The sequence below is a fragment of the Vipera berus genome (assembly GCF_964194415.1).
Source record: "Vipera berus genome assembly, chromosome: 2".
NCBI lineage: Eukaryota > Metazoa > Chordata > Lepidosauria > Squamata > Viperidae > Vipera > Vipera berus.
Window position 1 is genome coordinate 24,381,187 of NC_138203.1, and position 20,978 is coordinate 24,402,164.

At 37.5% G+C, this 20,978-nt stretch overlaps 1 protein-coding gene across 1 annotated transcript in view; it reads left to right on the plus strand.

The window, feature by feature from the left end:
- The window catches only part of ITGA1 (integrin subunit alpha 1), an 85,690-nt gene that overhangs the window by 37,863 nt on the left and 26,849 nt on the right, over window positions 1-20,978 (plus strand). The window contains exons 9-20 of the mRNA XM_081316388.1: window positions 1,686-1,851; window positions 5,458-5,531; window positions 6,459-6,603; window positions 8,211-8,353; window positions 10,555-10,698; window positions 10,837-11,094; window positions 11,938-12,068; window positions 12,708-12,871; window positions 14,333-14,469; window positions 16,972-17,082; window positions 17,742-17,827; window positions 19,949-20,084. Coding sequence (XP_081172514.1) covers window positions 1,686-1,851; window positions 5,458-5,531; window positions 6,459-6,603; window positions 8,211-8,353; window positions 10,555-10,698; window positions 10,837-11,094; window positions 11,938-12,068; window positions 12,708-12,871; window positions 14,333-14,469; window positions 16,972-17,082; window positions 17,742-17,827; window positions 19,949-20,084 — 1,695 coding nt within the window. The remainder of the gene's footprint in view (window positions 1-1,685; window positions 1,852-5,457; window positions 5,532-6,458; window positions 6,604-8,210; window positions 8,354-10,554; window positions 10,699-10,836; window positions 11,095-11,937; window positions 12,069-12,707; window positions 12,872-14,332; window positions 14,470-16,971; window positions 17,083-17,741; window positions 17,828-19,948; window positions 20,085-20,978) is intronic.

Below are 20,978 nucleotides of genomic sequence, written 5' to 3' on the forward strand. Positions count from 1 at the left end.
TCATTTGTGTTTTTGGAGTTGGTTATCATCAGTATGCTGATGATACCCAGCTTTTTATTTCAACCCCAAACCACCCCAGTGATGCCCTCGACGTGATGTCCCGTTGCCTGGAGGCGGTCCGGGTCTGGATGGGGAGGAACAGGCTTCAGCTCAACCCTGACAAGACTGAGTGGCTGTGCGTGCTGGCATCTCGGGAAACACATTTTATTCCATCTCTTAATATGGGGGGTGAGTTATTACCCCCCGTAGATCGGGCTCGCAACTTGGGGGTCCTCCTAGATTCACAGCTTTCTTTAGAAGATCATATAGGAGCTGTGACTAGGGGGGCCTTCGCCCAGGTTCGCCAGTTGCGGCCCTATCTAGACCGGCATGCCTTGCGTACAGTCACTCATGCGCTCGTGACCTCTCGTTTGGACTACTGCAACGCTCTCTACATGGGGCTGCCCTTGAGGACCACTCGGAGGCTTCAACTGGTGCAGAATGCAGCCGCGCGAGTGGTGTTGGGGGTCTCCTGATACTCCCATGTTACACCTCTGCTCCATGAGCTGCATTGGCTGCTAGTTGCCCTCCAGGTGAGATTCAAGGTGCTGGTAATGACCTATAAAGCCCTACATGGCATGGGTCCAGATTACCTACGGCAGCACCTGCTGCCGGCGTCAACCTCCCTTCGTCCAGTGTGCTCCCACAGAGTGGGCCTCCTCAGGGTGCCTCCGATCAGAGAATGTTGATTGGTGGCCCCCAGGGGGAGGGCGTTCTCTGTGGGCGCGCCAGACCTGTGGAACCGCTTGCCGGTTGAGCTCCGGATGGCCCCCGACCTTTGCTCCTTCCGACGCGATCTAAAAACGTATCTATTTGAACAATCCGGCCTGGTCTGATGGGTTTGGGGTTTGGATTTGGTTTTAACATAGTTTTAATTGTTGTATTATATTGGGCATAATTATTTAATCTTTTTTAACTTTTGTATTTATATTTCGATATTTATTGCCCTGTACACCGCCCTGAGTCCTTCGGGAGAAGGGCGGTATAAAAATTTAATAAATAAATAAATAAATAAATAACAACAATGCTGTGAGATAGGTTGGGCTAAAAGAAAGCAACTGGCCCAAAATCATCATACATGTTTCCATGCTTCAGGGTAGCTTAGAATCTGAGCATCCCCAATCCCAATCCAAAATCTTAATACTTGCTCTTAAAAATAATACTTTTAGGTTACTATGCTATAGCTACATAAAATGGAATCAATGTGTTCGAAGAATGAATTTTTCAAATATGGTGATGTTCGACCAGGAAATAATAATTCTGTGTTTTATCTATATAGAGCTGGTCATGGTTAGCCTATGTAATTTTCATAACACGCATAACACGTGACCTCCAGAATCCACAATACATTGTTTGGGAATTTTCAGTCTTTTAATCCTTAAATAAAGGCAACAGGTTAGGGAAGGTCATCCTAGATTGTTCTTCTGGTGGGAAATTTCTGATGCGCACACACTTGGTTCAGATCTGAATGCTGTTAGTCTGGGCCAACCACTTCCACTACATTTATTCTAGAGGTTGAAGTCTATGACAGAGTTGCTGACTGTGCCATGTTATGTTTCTTACATGTTACCAATTGTGAGCTACTAGTAACATGCAGACCATTACTTTTTAAAATTGCTTCTTCCTTTTTTCTCTGCATACCACAGATTCTTGGCTCCTATAACAGAGGAAATCGAAACCCTGAGAAATTAGTGGAGGAAATCAAGTCCATCGCAAGCAGGCCAACTGAAAAGCATTTCTTTAATGTCTCAAATGAAGTAGCTCTCCTTACAATAGTTGAAGCTCTTGGAGAAAGAATATTTGCCTTGGAAGGTATGGGGGCTTTTTTCCCCTCTGCTTCTGTTGTTTTGTTTGTTTTATTAATCTACTTTTATTTTCTGTTTGTTGTAAGCAAATAATAATTGCCGTATTAGGCCTGATACCTAGTCCTAGTCTAACTCAAAATCCATTGGCTAGAGGAGTTAAGATTGGACTGGAGAAGTACTTTATTACTGGACGTTCTGGGAAGTAAAACTTTCTAGTATTTTTGTGATGGTAATTTTTATTTTTAGCGGCCATGTACTCTGCAGATTAGTGGGATGGCCAAAAAAAAATGCTTCTCCTTTTCTCCCAAAATTATGACATGAAGGTAGGTTCTGGTGGTGAGTTCTGATGCTAGTCTTCTAGAACTCAAATGGATACTTAACTGGGATGATCTGTGACAACAGAAATTGTGATGTTATGTGAGAAAGACCTTGAGAGAAGAGTTGAAGGGATGCTGCCTAGGGAACAGATAAATAAGAGAAGCAGCACTTCATTACAGAAATTGTGATGGGATTGCATAGCCAGGGGTTCTATTAATGGGAGGCTTGTTTAATCTGTTGTGTAGATTTATCTGCATATTAATGTCTTGAAATGGTTACTTGTTATTGGGTTTAAATCTTCTTCTTGTCCTCTGTATATAGTACACTGTATGGCTGAATTAAGGGACGCAGTGGCTCAGTGGGTTGGGACGCTGAGCCTGTCGATTAGAAGGTCGGCAGTTTGGCGGGTCGAATCCCGAGTGCCACATAACAGAGTGAGCGCCTGTTACTCTCCCAGCTTCTGCCAACCTAGCAGTTCGAAAGCACGTAAAAATGCAAGTAGAAAAATAGGGACCACTATGGTGGGAAGGTAACAGCGTTCCGTGTGCCTTTGGTTTCTAGTCATGCCGGCCACATGACCACGGAGATGTCCTCGGACAAGCGCTGGCTCTTCGGCTTTGAAACAGAGATGAGCACCAGCCCCTAGAGTCAGAAATGACTAGCACACATGTGCGGGGGAAGCTTTACCTTTTACCTTTTTATGGTTGAATTACACATATTAAATCCTCTAAGGTTCATGCAGATTTGGAAATTCTGGAAGTTGCAATCCTGATTAGGAAAGGTGCTGTGCTGGGAAAGAATGAGGCCTTTATCTTTTCTCATACCTTCTTATTGAGAATCACCTGCCTTTATAACCTCTAGATGGTGGCCTATCTGAACTTGGATAATGTATTTCCATGCACTTAGTCTATTTTCCTTCCATGCTGCTCTGTGTCACAATTAGGACCAAACTGTATAATTGATATCTCAGATTCAGATAAAAAACATGTAACATAAATGCCCTAATCATACCAATTCATACATGAGAATTGATGGACTGTACCTTCCTCCCTCCATCTCTCCGTCCCTCCCTTTTTCTGGAATCATAACTTTACAAAACTGAACTGATATCTTTTCATCTGAGATTCTGAGTTTGCTGTCACTTAAACTGTGACATGTTCCATATTAGTCAATTTCCTCCATTCGGTTGTTCTTAATCCTTTACAATCCCTATCCATATCCTGTTCTTCATTTATAAACTATCTTGGCAGCAAGAAGATTGCTTCCGTTCTTCTCTGCAGTGCTTAATGCACTACTAATGCTTTAAAATGTTAGGCAGAAATCCAAATAATGTGTAAGTGATTATATTCCCCAGCAAGGAAAACATCTGTGTATACTTCACATTTATACTTTATGTCGATCTTTTTTTGAGTAATTAAACTAAGCTTCTTTATGGAAAACACAACCATAAGACCAGGAAGACAATAAATATAAAAATGCACTCATCAAAATATACGAATTGCCATTTCATTACTAATATTGAGTTATGAACCTTATTCAAATGGTAAAGTTTTTTTTATGAAAACCATGTTTGTATCTAAAGGCTTCCAGTGTTTTAGTTTATCTCAATTAAGAGATATATATTGCTCCTGTTTTCTGCAAAAGTAGCCACTGTCTTGCTTATAAACATGGGCCGCGTTCCAAGGAAGTTATATATGTGCAAAAGAGAAAGTAACACATGTAGCCCCAGTTTTCCTTGCAATTTTCATACTGTGTGAAGAGAAAAAAACGTATATTTAAATAATGGCACAATTTTTTTAAGCAGTATGAACTAATGACATGGGACTTTCCATAGGCCTTGGAGGGATTGTATCAGTGTTGCATAGTCATAGATGACCGACTAGAAAAGTTGAAACAGAGTCAGGGAGGGATATATAAACCCAGTTTAAATCGAGTTTCATGAGACCCTCTTCCCACACTACTGCTTTTCCAGACTTACGCAGAAGCGATGATGCAGCTAGGGGCAGTCAGGAGAGTAGCTTCGTCCAAGGAGTCACCTGGCAGGGATAATTCCTCAGACATGGAGGATGGCAGCACATCTGTAGGAGATCAGATGGCCAAACCTGTAGGTCAAGTGAAAAGAGGGATCAGCCTAGAATCCCTATGTAGCAGTCCAACCCTTATCTAATTCTAAGCAGATGCTGAAGTTGAAAAGATTCTTCTACGCAGACTTTTATCAATAAATCAGTTTAATTGAACCTTTACATGTGACCCTAGTCTTTTGTGCCTGACACTGCTGCACCCACTGGTTGTAGAGAACTCTGTCCCACCTGTTGCAAAATTTGCACAATGGTTGGTTGGTTGTAAATAATTTAGGATCTGTGTGTCAACTTTTTAATGATGTCCTAGCAATGTGTCTGCTAGCTGCTGCAAAGAAACTGGTGCTTCCTGCAGGTCTGTCACCATTCTCAAGATTTCCCTTCTTCTTAGGAGTACAGAAAATGGCAAGATTAACGTTAGGCTTAAGAAATCAAGAACGACACCTGGAGTTACTTCTGACTAGTTTATTTATTACATTCACCTATTGATAGAAATCTTGCCAGGCTAAAGCAACTATCTGCATAACTATTAAATATACTCTGTGAATTGCTAGGGAAGTTCTGTCTTTGCCTTTTTCCTGCATACTGTACCAATGATTCCAAGTGTTGCTTTCTTTTTGGTCTCTTGAGAAAGGGCCCATCCCTCTTGGGACTCTGGAGAGATAGTTGTATGATTTTTATAAACATAGCTTTTTTCACATTTCAGTCATTAGAATTCCACAGGAATTCTTTGAAAAAAATGTTGAACCAAAGCATGAATCTACTTCTTGAGAGTCCTAATTTCCAAAAGGCTGAGGCTGAAGCTGCCATAGGTTAAAACTATAACAAACTTCATCTAAAACAAATCTTTCAAAGTTAATGCAGAAAAATTTCAAGGATGATAAAACTTATTACATACTGTATTGTAACAAGTGAAAAGTTGGGCATAAATTTGTGCTTTTCTGGTGAATTAAATGTTTTATCTACTGTTTTATCTACTGTGTGCATGTGATAAATTGTGGCCTCAAAGCTAAATGTCACCGTATCAATCTCTATGGTAAATATGGATTCAGGATACCACACTCACTTCTTCAGATACATGTCTAAATATTTAATGTGTTGGTCAGTCTGGACATTCCTAACCCCTAATCTAGTCTTTTCCTGTTTCCAATTTCTTACAGTCATACTAGCATTTTCAACCAACTATGCTAAAACACTAAATATTTCCTGTTTTACAGCTACCAATGATCAACAGGCAGCCTCTTTTGAAATGGAAATGTCTCAAATTGGCTTCAGTGCCCATTATTCTCAGGTAAAGTAACTAAATTCAATTAGAAAGAAAAAAAACTGGGTATGTTATAAAAAAATAATCTTTATGAACTGCAAGAACTTTTGACTTATTTATTGAAAGTACCTTACTCCTTTTGATACTATCCATAGGTTATTTTGGCAAGGATACTGGGTTGCCATTTGGTCCATAGGGTTACAAAGTGTCAGAGATGCCTTAGCTACTGAACAACAACAATAAAACATGTTCCTATGGCATTTTATTGGATATCACAGCTATTCAAAATATTCAGTAGGAATATGCAGGCATCAGAAACGGGCTATTCAGGATGACTCTTGCTGATTTGAATTTGCAAAAAAAAATTGATTCCATATATTAGGATTAATTTGAACAGGATGCATGAAACAGGATGATATCTGAGATGCTAACTTAATGTAGCATAGATAAAATACAAGAGAAATTTCCTAACGGAGATAATTAATCAGTGGAACAGCTTACCTTCAGAATTGTAGATGCTCCATCACTGGAGATTTTCAAAGATAACTGTTCATTCAGAATGGTATAGTGTCTCTTGCATGAGCAAGGAGCTGAATTATAAGATTTTATTCTATGTTCTATATTCACTTATCAGATTAAATTAAAACAGGAAAACTGTTTAGTAATGTCTCATATTTACCAAAAATATTGATGGATTTCCATTTAAAGATGCTGATTATGAACCTACTAAACATCTGAAACAAATACATGCTGGCATACCAATTCTGAATTCATATTTTCTTTTGTTTTGTTTTGTTATACTAATATATCAAATACTGATGTATGACTGAATTGCTCTACTTTGTCCACCCATAAGCTGGCTGCCCAGCATAGTCCCCTTTTTTGGTTTATTCCCCAGTATAAATCTCCCCAAGAATATAGTAATGCAATGATTTCTCTGCTATTTTTGTAAAGGACTGGATCATGCTTGGAGCAGTTGGGGCATATGACTGGAATGGGACTGTTGTCATGTTAAAGGACAGCAATTTTCTAACACCAACAAGTAATGCATTTGATGGTAACTTTTCAGAAAGAAATGAAAGTCTTGCAGCTTACTTAGGTGAGTAAAATTGACTGCTGATTGTCCTACTCTTATAATAATTTATACCAAAGTGTTTTAATCAAGAGTGGCTTTCCCAATATCAATGGCTGTATTGTACATTAGATCCAGAGAATAGATCTACTACTAGAAGATACTTTCTTCTCTTTATTTTTATGAATCAAATTAAATTTAGAAAATCATATTTAAAAATTAAATCCTAAAATTCTGGCCATTTCACTCCAACAGTCATATTGTGCTCTGGATATATTATAGGAAATCTATTCCACTAGATGGACTTCTTTTGACCATAGAAAGGTTCACTTCCCAGATTAATCCTTTCTAAAACAAGGCACCCTAATGTATTGGCTTTGGACTCTCTCTCTCTCTCTCTCTCTCTCTCTCTCTCTCTCTCTCTCTCTCTCTCTCTCTCTCTCTCTCTCTCTCTCTCTCTCTCTCTCTCTCTCTCTCTCTCTCTCTCTCTCTCTCTCTCTCTCTCTCTCTCTCTCTCTCTCTCTCTCTCTCTCTCTCTCTCTCTCTCTCTCTCTCTCTCTCTCTGTGTGTGTGTGTGTGTGTGTGTGTGTGTGTTGCAAAGAAGCTGAATGAATTATTTGTGGCTTTATTCTCTGTAGAAACAGCCATGCAGATACCATATTTAATTTGGAGGAAGAAAATCAGAGTTAATGTCTGCCCTTTGGAATAAACAAGATCAGAAAATAAATACCACTGGTACACTGCTATATTGAGATAGGATATAATAACAACAAGCCCCATTGTGCTTTAACTCTCCTCCCTGAACCATGGAGAAGTCTGTCTGGGGCTCTTCAAACACAATCTTTTTCCCCAGAATTTAAGGAATGCTTCAGCCCTCTTTGTTTATATGACAGTTCTTGCCTATTTCCTCAAGGTCACCCCTCAGATTCTCTGTCCTAAATAATAAGAAGTTATGAAGTCTACAAGACTTCAATTTATGAAGTCCACAAATTGGAAGCAAACAAATAACTGAGTTTACATATTCTTCAGCTAGCAGTTCTTAACTAACTTAAATATAAAATTACTGATGTGTTCAGTTAATTGGCTTATGGAACACCAAAAGTATACATGACAAACTGATTCCAGGGGATGTTATTTCAGAGAACAGAGACAATTCAAACTTTCTTTTAGTGGATAGGCACAAGCTATTGGGAGAAGGTAAATGTTTCTTCTGAGTCAGATAATTAAAATGCAGATAATGCATCTTTCTGCAATCTGAATTTCAACTCTCAGATACTACCAGCTAGCTTGGAATGAAATCTGGTAGCTGATATTCATATATTTGAAGGGCACTCATATTGGGGAAGGCTGGCATAACAGGGATTCTTAAATAGATATCCTTAGGAAACCCAGAAATACCTGTTCTTTATAAGTTGGTGTAAACTATTTCTACAGGTAGGCATAAAAAACAGGAGACATTTTGGTAAAGAAGAATCAATATTGACAAATTCCTTTCAGATTTTGTGGGGTAGAATGGGGACTCAAAAAAGGTTGGGCATGTAAGCAATTTGCTGTAAGACAAATGTATGCATGTAAAGCAAAAGTAGCTATTAAATGCTATGACTATAATAAGTGCTTATTCTCTGATTCCTTAGGTTACACAGTCAGTTCAGCTTCAGTACCTGGAGATCTGCTATACATTGCAGGGCAACCTCGTTATAATCACACCGGTCAAGTTATCATATATAGAATGAAGGACACTGAAATAGAAATACTTCAGAAATTAAGTGGTGAACAAGTAAGTATGTATTATGACACTAATCAACTGCTGGAGTTAAAAAAAATCAGTAAGCACATCCTCACTATATTTCCATTTTTAATGTTAACTAATGCAAAAGTTAATAGCACTTATAATAATAAAGTTATGTGCACCACATATTCACTCAAGAAAAGAATTACAAGTAATGATTTCATTCAAAACTATTGCATCAATTGTCAATGACTGTATATCTATTTTAACAATTACTAATATACAGTACATGCTTTAAGTTCTTTTATAGGAATATTAGGATTTTTTTAGTTTATCTTCATTCTTAAAGAAACTGAATTTATTTGCACTTTCTAACTACCTCTTTATGATGCAATTCTCAGTTCAAAATGTCCGTATTAAAAATGTCTATACTAAGGAAAGTTTCACATAGGTAAAGGTAAAGGTTCCCCCTCACATGCATGCTAGTTGTTTCCGACTCTAGGGGGCAGTGCTCATCTCTGTTTCAAATCCGAAGAGCCAGTGCTTGTCCAAGGACATCTCCGTGGTCATGTGGCCGTCATGACTAGACACCAAAGGCACACAGAATGCTATTACCTTCCCACCGTAGTGGTCCCTATTTTTCTACTTGCATTTTTATGTGCTTTCGAACTGCTAGATTGGCAGAAGCTGGGATGAGTAACAGGCGCTCACTCTGTTACGCAGCACTCGGGATTCAACCAGCCAAACTGCTGACTTTCTGATCAACAAGCTCAGCGTCCTAACCCACGTGCATAGCAAAACTTGCATGCACAACTAAATACAATTATCCAGCAGCAACTTGTAACACAACAAATTACAGAATATCATGTTTGAAGGAAGGCATTTTTATGTATGGGCTCCAAGTTCACTGCAGATGGGGATTGTAGCCAAGAAATTAAAAGATGCTTGCTCCTCGGGAGGAAAGCCATGGCAAATCTAGACAGCACACTAAAAAGCAGAGACATCACCCTGTCAACAAAAGTGCGCATAGTCAAGGCTATGGTCTTCCCAGTTGCAATGCATGGCAGTGAAAGTTGGACCATAAAAAAGGCTGAGCGCCAAAGAATTAAAGCCTTTGAACTATGGTGCTGGAGAAGACTCCTGCGAGTCCCTTGGACTCCAAGGCAATCAAACTGGTCAGTCCTAGAGGAGATCAACCCTGACTGCTCTTTAGAAGGCCAGATCCTGAAGCTAAAACTCAAATACTTTGGCCACCTAATGAGAAGGAAGGACTCACTGGAGAAGAGCCTAATGCTGGGAAAGGTTGAGGGCAAGAGAAGAAGGGGAGGACAGAGAATGAGGTGGATGGATGGAGTCACTGAAGCAGTAGGTGTGAGCTTAAATGGACTCCAAAAGATGGTAGAGGACAGGAAGGCCTGGAGGAACATTGTCCATAGGGTTGCGGTGGGTCGGACATGACTTCGCAGCTAACAACAACAACAATTTTTATGTAAGAGTAGCAGCACTGAAACAAGAATATGTACAGGCTGAATTTCACTTCTGCACCTATGTGATTTATGGATTATGCTTTTGTATTTCTCTTAATATTCTGATTTTAGTAACAGCCAACCTCTGCTTAGGTACTAAAATAGAGGCGTGCTCCCAGCTTAGTTTCTTTGCACTGTTGTGTTAGAGCAGAATAACTTTATATTTTTAATAATTCTTAGTGTTCTAAGTCACATTTTTCAATCTCAAACCAAGGGCCTCAAAATAGTTTATCTAGTCCTCACCCCCACCCCCACTTCATATTCATATATTTTCCAATATTAAAAGTTATACACAACCCATACAAGTTATGAATTATATTACTTAGCAAAGTGGGGAGACAGGGGGATTATGTAATGCATAATTTTCTTTCCTTAGTGGCCACCTGTTAATTTTATTTTCTCAACCTGAAATAAGCTTGATTTCTTTCTTTCTTTTTCTTTGTGCATCTACACACACACACATGCACACACAAAAACTGTGAAAAACTAAGTAATCTCACCCTTGCCATTAAAAAAAAGATGGTTTTAATTTGATTGTTTAATTCCTATCCAATCTTAATCCGAATGAAATCATTATTTTATTCACTGGTAGGGGAAATCACACACAAAAAATATCATTTTCAGGCTCATGATACCATGATGTTTGAGGACCTGTGGCTTTTATAATGCCAATGTTGTTATACATTAACATGTATCAATGGGGTGCTATTTTTAAAATCACAGATCGGATCGTATTTTGGAAGTGTTATCACAACAATTGATATTGACAAGGATACATATACAGATCTTCTTCTGGTGGGAGCACCTATGTACATGGGGACCGAGAAAGAAGAACAAGGCAAGGTGTACATTTATTCTTTGAACCAGGTAATGATTCTAAAAAAATCATATGGATTGGGAATTCAAGTGAGAGTCTAACATCAATTGATTGCATGTCTAGGCTATCAAAATAACTTGTAATACAAATCAGATGGATCTTTTTGTTCATTATTTCTGCCTTAACAGAAAACCTTTGAATATCAGATGACACTTGAGCCTGTAAAGCAGACTTGCTGTTTGGTACACAAGGAGAAGGATTGCACAAATCACAACAAAAATGAACCATGCGGAGCTCGTTTTGGGACATCAATTGCTCCCATAAAGGATCTCAATCTTGATGGTTTTAATGATATAGTCATAGGTGCTCCTCTAGAAGATGATCATCGAGGGGCTGTGTATGTTTATCATGGAAATGGGAAGAGTATAAAGAAAGAATATGCCCAGGTATGGCTCAGAATCAATTGTCTCATTCCAAAACCAAGAGTAGTTTAATTATGGCATTCTTAGCCTCTGGAAAGTATTCCCTTTTTGCAGAAAGGAAGAAGTAGCATAAAATACAATACAGTTGCTGTGTATATGAATTAATCTATGTTCAAAGTTTATAGCTATCCTCCAGGGTTTTTAAAAAAATAATTTTATTAAAGGTTTTAGTAAACATAATAAAAACTAATACAAACTAAACAGGAAAAAAACTAAAGAGAAGTTCAGAAAGTGCAAGGAAACATGGAAAAAAGTAGAAAAGAACAGTAAAAGAAAAAAGAAACAAAGACAATAATAAAAAATTGACTTCCATCCCTTATCAACCTGAGTATATGCTAATATATTAATTTTCACCCTCTTTTAAAATTACAAATAAAAAAGCTCTTTTTCCCATAGCTTTTTTATCCATGCACAATCCACAAATTATCACTTTTCAGTGCATTAGGAATTATCACAAATATCAAACAAATACTTTATTCCTGATCAAATAGTCCAAATTTATATTTCTTCTTCTTGCTGTTCAAAATCTTTCATCAATCTTTGGCATTTAAGAAGAATCTAAAGCACTCACCACCTTCCTTTGTAAATCCCATGAAGAAGTATCATACAGGTATCCTTCTGTTATTTAGGCAGGACATCATTCCTACATAAATGTCATTGTTTATTCAACATTACTTATTTTCGGCAATAGTAGGGATTTGGGAGAGTTATAAAGGAGCAAGATCTGGAATCACACACAATTATCTATTTGTAATTTGCTTAAATATATTTTCTGGTTGGATATAATAAAACTGTGCTTCTTCAAAGCGTATTGCTTCTGGTGGAGATGGGGAAAAGATGAAATTTTTTGGACAGTCAATACATGGTGAAATGGACTTAAATGGAGATGGACTTACAGATGTCACTATTGGAGGCTTAGGAGGAGCAGCCCTTTTCTGGTAGGTGTATTCAAATTTAAGTTTAACTTCAACCTTGTTATCAGTAATACATCAGTTGTATTCCCTAACTAAATTCTTTGTCATATGTGAATGTAACTGAGGGAATAATGTCCATTCTTAAGGAAGAGTTGGAGGTACTGGCATGGTTGGAGAACTTGGCATGATTTTCAGAAGTTTCTGAGAACCCTAAATCAGCTGATTGTGTTTTGCATAAAATGTTGAGTGATTGAATTAAAACGACTCTTGAAAACTGGAATGCAGAATCTAGGAAAATAGCATAACTGGGTGGCAGGCTGGCATCTTGAGCAAAAATATGTCATAGTGTGGACACAAAAATAGACTCTTTTTTAAGAAACATTGGGGGAAAATGTTAAGTAGAGAGAGAGGAAATCAAGTTCATAATAATATTAGGACTGTCTAATATTAATGTTTGGGGCTTTATACAAGCATAGGAAACCCTCTTCTATGCATGAAAGTCTTAGAAAGTTACTGAAGAAATTTCCAGATTAGTTTGCCCTCAGCATACTGTCAGACAGTTCTTATATTCAGCTCAGAGCAAGCAAGCACACATGCCACTAAATATTATAACATGCTGAACATTTTGCAATATTCCTTAATTGTTTTCTTGAATGGTTTTAGGTCTCGAGATGTTGCCCAAGTAAATGGTTCCATGAAATTCATACCAAAAAAAATTGATATTCAGAAGTTAAGCAGTGACATACAAAAACAAAAGGTGTATATTAACTCCACAATTTGTTTTGAAGTCAGATTAAAGTCAAAAGACATCACAATTAATGAAACAGGTAGGTGGACATCCAGATTTCTGAACTCTGCACAGATGTTTTCTACCAGAAACTTCTGCTGGGAGGAGGAGGTGTCAAATATCAAGATGGTGACCACTAATCTCCATGCCTTTTCTTTTTATGTGTGTCATGCATACAACACACATAAAAAAAAGCTGCTACCTTGACTGTTTTGACAACTCTCCTGAGGATGCTTCTGTGTTTATTGTTCAAAACACAGCAGTAATAAAAAAAACACTGACTTCTAAACGGTTCTTTGGTAGTCTGCTGAAAGATTTAAATCCTAGGCCATCACTTTGGGCATACCTTTGTTGCATAAAAATAAAACAGAACTGAAGTTTTTAAATGGTTTTATAATATTGTATTTCATACTGGCTAGAAGTTGAAGTAGGGATTGAAAGATCACATTACTTAGAACTTTACTAATGAGGAATAAAGGGAACAAATAAATAACCAATTCAAATGACCTAAAGCAGGCATGTCAAACTCGCAACATCGCAACGTATCGCAACTTTTTCCCCATTGCCTGCAATGGGGTGGGCGCAGTTTTGGCGTAACACATCCGGCCTGTGGGCCAGCAGTTTGACATGCCTGACCTAAAGAAACAGAAGATTCATTAATAATTAAAGTTTTCCCTTTCCAAATCCCCTGGACCTTAACAACAGTATTCAGGATTCAAAGGATAATCATAGCTATTTATTTAGATGATTATGCAGGATACAGAATGCTAGGAAAAACCCCAATGATGATCCTCAGAGGTTTATCCTAGAATTGAGAATGAAATGGAAACTAAACTCTAATTAAGAGGAGAATAAATAATTGTTTCAGTGTATGTGAGCAACCACATATTGTGTCTCACAATTAGATACACATTCTGTCCATCGACAATGAATATTTTTGCACAAATGGTAGGATAGGAAATGTATATCCTTTGTTAAAATTTTGGCCCATTGCCTTTAGTTTTGCTGAACTGGTCTGCCTCAGCAGATAGCAGCCTTGACCTGTCTAGATTTGGAAGCTTAGTAGCATCAGGACTGGTTAGGACTTATTTATTTTATTTTTATTTTTTATTTTTATTCCATTTATATCCCGCCCTTCTCTGAAGACTCAGGGCGGCTTACAAGCTTAGAGGGAGGGACCTTCAGAAAGTTAACCTGAAAGAACTGAAACATAACCTGGAGCAGAGCAGGAACTAGAAAGTTGTTTCCATGCAACTATCAAGAAAGCTACATGATCAATCAATGTAAAGATCTTCAACCCCAAAGCCTAACTAACAGAATTCCAGAAATGCAACATGACAGCTCTAAGCTACACATATTATAGTTGATACCCTCACATTGTATTAACATAGTCTTTAAAAGTGATAGAACTAATGAAGGGAAACAGATGAGCAGCTTTCATACAGAGCTACCTTAGAAAAGTTTTACATACGGAATTAATTGCTCCTATTGTTGTTCCTAGATATACAGTACTGGCTTACCCTTGATTCACAAAGAAAGGTATCTCGAACACTGTTTGCTGAAACAAATGAACGGAAGATTCAAAACAACATCACAGTTAGAGGTTCAGAATGTATTAAGCACAACTTCTACATGTTGGCAAGTAAATCATATAAAGTGGCTGTCTCTTTTGTTTATTGCTATAATTGCCTTTATCTCATTATTAAACAATTTTAAATAGCTTGTTTCTATTCTTTTGGTCTACTGTAGGAAGTTAATATTGATCTCATTGGGGACAATAGCCTTGTAACTCACTATGCTCTCACTATTAAGTTCAAAATGACACAATAAACTGTTGTATATGCACTTCCATTATCACAGACTGATTACAGCATACTGATATTTACATGGAGAAAATACCTTAAAATATACAGTTTAAATATATGTATATATAATTTATTATTTATTTATTTATTGAATTTGTATACCGCCCTATTCCCGTAGGACTCAGGGTGGTTTACAGGGCAGTTAAAACCATGAAATACAAAAATTAAAATCAAGTAAAACAATTAATTAAATTCAAGCCCCAAAAGTAAATCTAAAACCCAATTAAAATTAAAAACCCCTCAGTCTGGGCCAAACAGCTCAAAGAGCCAAGTTTTCAGGTCCCGGCAAAATGAGCGAAGGTCGGGGGCAGTCCTAAGTTCCGTAGGCAGTTGGTTCCATAGGGCAGGTGCACCCACAGAGAACGCCCTTCCCCTGGGAATAACCCGCCGGCATTCATTAACCGGCGGTACCCTGAGAAGGCCCTCCCTGTGGGGGCACACAGGACGATGGGAAGATGATGCCGGCAGCAGGTGTTCCCTTAGATAGCCCGGACCCAAGCCATAATCACCTGAATCTCTTTCCCATCTTTCTTTTTCCATTTTCCATATGCATTATTTTTCCATTTTCCATATGCATTTATAGACGGTTAAATATGGTGGATGGCTGAAGCTCAAAACTTTGGAAATATGTCACATGTTGAGATGGTAAAACACAACTTGAGGGCCCTGGTTATGACAAATGGATGATTTGTGTCAGGCCATGTCCTCTATCCCAACTTATTGTGTACTTCCCACATACTTACCTATAAGCAGTGGTGGGATTTAGCCAGTTTGCACCACTTCGGCAGAAGTGGTAGCTAATTTTTTGTTGCCCAGGCCCAGAATGGACTTCCAGATGTGGATCCACATAGACAACTGTTTGTTCAAATGTTTGAATCCCACCACTGCCTATAAGGGTGTCAGCACTTAGCTAAACATGGTTAGTCTTGTAAAAAAAACCAAACAACATCCTCCATCAAAATCACTAGGAAATAGGTAGCATTCCCAACATTCCTGGAAAAAATCATGAACAGTTCCATATTTTGCCAAGAAAGCAACATACATAACCCTCAATTATGATCACAACTGAGCACAGATGCAATTAAAGAATAATTGAACAGACCTGTATTTAAGGAAAGGCCATTGCCAACCCAGAAAATTAACACATGTCATTTTGTGTTTGCATAAATGTTTGTGGTTCCAGGTAAAGTCTTTACCAAGACTATTTACGAGACACAGCAATATCTCATTAGTTACAAATAAAAACTTGGAAAGGAAATATCTTAATTTTTATCAAGCACTAGGATCTAGAGACAATTCCTTCTGCTGTCACTGTTGTCATCAGTATCATCATCATTCTTTTTAATGCTTGTTAACTGAGTCCTTCGGGAAAGGGCGGTATATAAATCTAACTAACTAAATAAATAAATAAATAAATGTGGGCATGAATTAGACCTGAATTAGACCTGAAAACATGAATTTTTAGTGAAGCTTATAACTTGCAAGAAAAACAGTAATCTTGTTTGGGTATCACCCTCCTAATATGAAAAATCATGCTAGTTGGCTTATTTTCTTTCATCCAGACAGTAAATCTCATACCATCCAGAGGGGCTTTCCATGATAGTACTTAAACATCTGCATCCAAATCAACTTTAATCCATGCTATGACCATTTTGCTTTTCATATGGTTTGCCCTCACTGTCCCTGACTTCCCAGTGACCCCCAGCAGCACAGCAGGATCTTTGACCTTCACCTGCCAAAGATGATGAAGAAGCTCCTCATTTGGAACTTTTACCTTGCAATAGTTGCTCTTTTTAACATTTTGAGGAGGTAGCAGCAGGCAATCATTTACCATGGTTTCTAGACATCCTTGGATCAGGCCAAAATGGAAAACTTTGTTCTGTGCCAATTTTCAGGAACTAGATCTTTAAAATCTATTGTGTTTGACAACCAAGATTGCCTAGCAATAGAATGTAACTGTCAGGAACATGTCCCATGCTTCCTAGATAATTTTCAGTGTGAGATAGATTTCATTGTTGTAAACATATATTTCTTTTTCTTTCTTTTCTTTTAGTAGCTTTATATTTCATGCCATTTTAAATTATAGACTAGATGGGGTCCCCTTCCTTCATATAGCAACTTGTATTTAAGTGAAAAGTAAGGAGGAATCCTGCTTAGAATGGAGCCTTATTAAATGTATAGATTCGGATTGTCAGTTTCTAATACAAACAGTATTCTTGTTCTTGAAGAAAGAGCAAATTCTAATGCTTGATTTGCTTTGGATTTTTTTTTCCAGGGCAAGCCTGACTTTCGTGACCCAATAAAGGTTTTGCTGGAGTTTAATTTTTCTGATCCAGAGAGTGGACCAATCCTTGATAGTGAGCTGCCCAATTCAGTAGTTGAATATGTAAGTCACTACAATGTGGAAAAGTTTAACTTTTGTGTTACAGTATAGTGTTATACATGAAATTTGATCCTCTACATGTGAGTTGACTCACTCCATCTGCTCCCACTCATTTCTGTCCTCTCTTTAAGTCAACTTGTTCCAAAGGTGAGAAGGGCCATAGCAGAAATGCAACATTCAAACATAAGGACTGATTAGAGAGATCACTTACATTTTCCCAAAATGAAGAAATAAGTTGGGTCCTGTCAAGTTGGGTCATCTCAAGTTGGGTCCTATCCTTAGTAAAATAAGACAGGCAGCTATTATAAGCTTGGCTGAACATGGCCATGTGCCTATTCTATAATTATACATTTCTATTTGTTTTCTCCATTCTTTAACACAATCAATGTCTTTCTGTGACAGGGGAAGAAAAAGACATTTTAGCTACATTCTTTCTCAGCATACTGTTAATAGGTATATGGCTATGAAGGCATGTATACATAGCTTGGGCTTGCTATTAGATACTTTATGGAAATATTGGAGCCCAGCTCTTCTGTAAATATGATGACACTATTAAAAACTAGGCAGGACTTTCCAGAACTCAGGACAAAGACCAGAGGGAAAGGAGAAATGAGATTGGATAATGTGCAATCATTTCATTGCTGATCAAGAATTCTTTGCAGATACATTTCACAAAAGACTGTGGAAACAAGAACAAATGTATCACAGATCTACATCTGACTGCTAACGCAACCATAGGAGGAAACAGGTAAGTCAAAGAAAACATAAATTCTATCTCTATCTCTCTGCCTCTCTCTATTTTCTAATATAATGTTCTTTTAAAATATGATTTCTAATATAATGTTCTTTTAAAATATGATTTAAAGAGTTAAATATAACAAAAATAGAAATAAAAATAATGATAAATCTATAAAAAATATTGAAACTCTAAAGTAGACTAAACTAGACATTATGGAAATTGCTTGGTGGTTGCCTAAAATAGGAGACCCTTACATCTGTCCCTTTTTTCTTATCATGTGATAACTCATATGAGCACTGAGTCTCCAAAAGGAATGGGGGGAGGGGTGAGAGGGGAAGAGAGAGAGAGAGAGAAAGAAACAGTTGGGATGACACAGATCATGCAGGCTATGTACTCTTGCAAGGTCATTAGAGGACTGGACACTAAAACATATAAAGAATGTTTGCTGGAATTGGATATGTCTAGTTCAGGGGTAGGCAACCTTGGCTCTTTTATGACTCGTGGACTTCAACTCCCAGAATTCCTGAGCCAGCATGGTTCAGCTTGGAAACCTCTCCCTTTCCCCTCAGCATGGCTGGCTCAGGAATTCTGGGAGTTGAAGTCCACGAGTCATAAAAGAGCCAAGATTGCCTACCCCTGCTCTAGTTAAATGAAAAGAAGGACTATAAGTAACATGATAGCAGTGTTCCAATATCTAAGGGGCTACCACAAAGAAGAGGAAGTCAACCTATTCTGTAAAGCATCTGAAGGCAGGACAAGATGCAATGGATGGAAACTAATCAAGGAGATATGCGACCTAGAACTAAGGAGAAATTTCCTGACAGAACAATTAATCAGTGGAATGACTTGCCTCCAGAAGTTGTGGATGCTCCAACACTGGAAGTTTTTCACAAGAGATTGGACAATGATTTGTCTGAAATGGTATAGGGTTTCCTGTCTGAGTAGCGGGTTGGATTAGAAGACCTCCCTTCCAACTATTATTCTGTTATTCTGTCACTTGGAGCTTTAGTCCTCCTTACCATTATTTGCAGCTCCTAAATTTTCAAGAATTATGCATTGAAGGCTGGAGGCGACCATATTCCTATTTTAGAAGTGGGGTGCACATTTTCCAGTCAGAAGGTAGAACAAAAGCTGAACATAAGCAAAATTTTATCTAGAGATCTCCATATTGGGAATGCATGCAAAATTAAGAGTTCTCCATGCTATCATTGAGAAAGCCAGACTGCTGTAGCAGGAACACCCATTTTTGAAATATGGAATTAATTTCATGGATCTAAATATGGGGTCATTAGTGGGGCAATATTAAAGAATTCCTTCCCGTTATCTCAATTACATTAGGCTCTCTTGGGAAAAGATAAAAATTCTCCTCTCTCCAATAGTACTTCTGTGGATGTAATTAGCAACGTTGTGACATTAGGGAGGTTATGCTCCCTCCCATCCCATCATTCCATTCATAATTTTCATATTTGAGCCACTAATGGATTGCAGATGCATGCCAAAATTTGTGTCTCACAATGTGGCAAAGCAATTCATTTAAAATAATTGCTTAAAAATGTACATATCAGAAGTATGTACAAAATACATTTCCCTGTTACTTACAATCAGTGTTCACATAATAAAAGTGCATAAGGAAAGTACAAGCCAGTATTTATGACAACTTTTTCTGACACATGAATTTGTTTTTTTAATTTTATTTTAAATTGGTTGTTTTAGTGGTCTCTGTATATTCTTGATTATTACTATGTATGCCATCCAGAGTCACTGAGATGGGCAGCTGTATAAATGTGATTAAAAAAATAAACATGATTTATGTTTGGGATAAGGTAAATTCAGCCAAACTGAATAGGACAGATGTATTCATACTTAGGTGCTCACTGATATCTGGGTTGCGACCAGGAATGGGCAGCAGTAGCCCTAAGAACTGCGTAGTCACAAAGAACAGCTGAGAGTTACACATGTGATCTGCAAGACATGGGTTAACTAGGCATAATCTTGAGAAGTTACATGGGAGCCAACTATCACTTTCTTGGATACTGCTGACTTAATAAAAGATATAGTTGAAGACATAAAAATCCAGAGCTGTTTTACACTTGTTTATGATCTGCTATCTTTATCTTTTACATTTTTTAGTTTATCTCCATTCATCATCAGATTGAATAATTTGAAGTTCTGGGTCCATATGTTGGTCAGAAATAAAAAAGATAGTGCTTACAATACAAGAGTCTATGTGCAACATTCTCCAAATATTATTTTTTCTGGAATTGAGGTAGATATTTTTAAATTATCATCTTGCTGGGAGGGGAGTGTCGCGGAATAATTAACATTCCAACCAGAGGAGGATGGACCGTGGTTCATTTGTATGGTGAATATCAAAGAAAGAAAATCCGAGGCATATTCTATTGTAAAACTTAAAACTTAAAATTAAATTAAATTTAAAAAAAAGGCAGTGACAGGGAGAAAAGTAATGCAAAACTCATTTGCTTAGAATAGCTTTAGAGAAATTAGGATTAGTTCCTGGGATGTCCATAATTCATTTTCCTGCATTCCAGGTTTACACTGACTTTTATTTATTATATATTTATACCACATATTTTCTCAGGAAGCCCCAGGAGGCATATGGGAGACAGTCCCTTCACAAAATAACCATTCTATGAATATAATACTACACGTACAAAATGTGACAATATGTCGTTTCTTTGCAAACAATCCTGTGGAGATTTCAAAGTTTGGTAACCATTATCAGGAGAGGAAAATGTTGATTAAAAAAATAATTGATTGAAGCCAGAGTTCTATTCATGGCAGCAAACCTTATTTAATCCAGTTGACACCTAGTTTTGAGCAGATATATGAAGCAGATATAGGTAGCCAAAAAGTCTTGAATTTGAACCCATAGTTTAGTGTTAATGTTAAGGGGAAGACCATAGAATGCAGTACATAAAGAGCTATCCTGTCCGTTGCATTTAATTAATACAATTTACTTTTCTCTCCCATTTTTTGTCACTTTGTGCACACTTTTCAGGGGAAATGTTCCTCTGTTATGTATAAAACTGCACTGAATCTCATGCAGGATTTTATTTTCTTTAAAACTGTCTTATAGTGATTAAGAGTAAATCAAGACCTGCGTGTTAAATGTGTGAATATTTGTATTTCTATTTAAGAA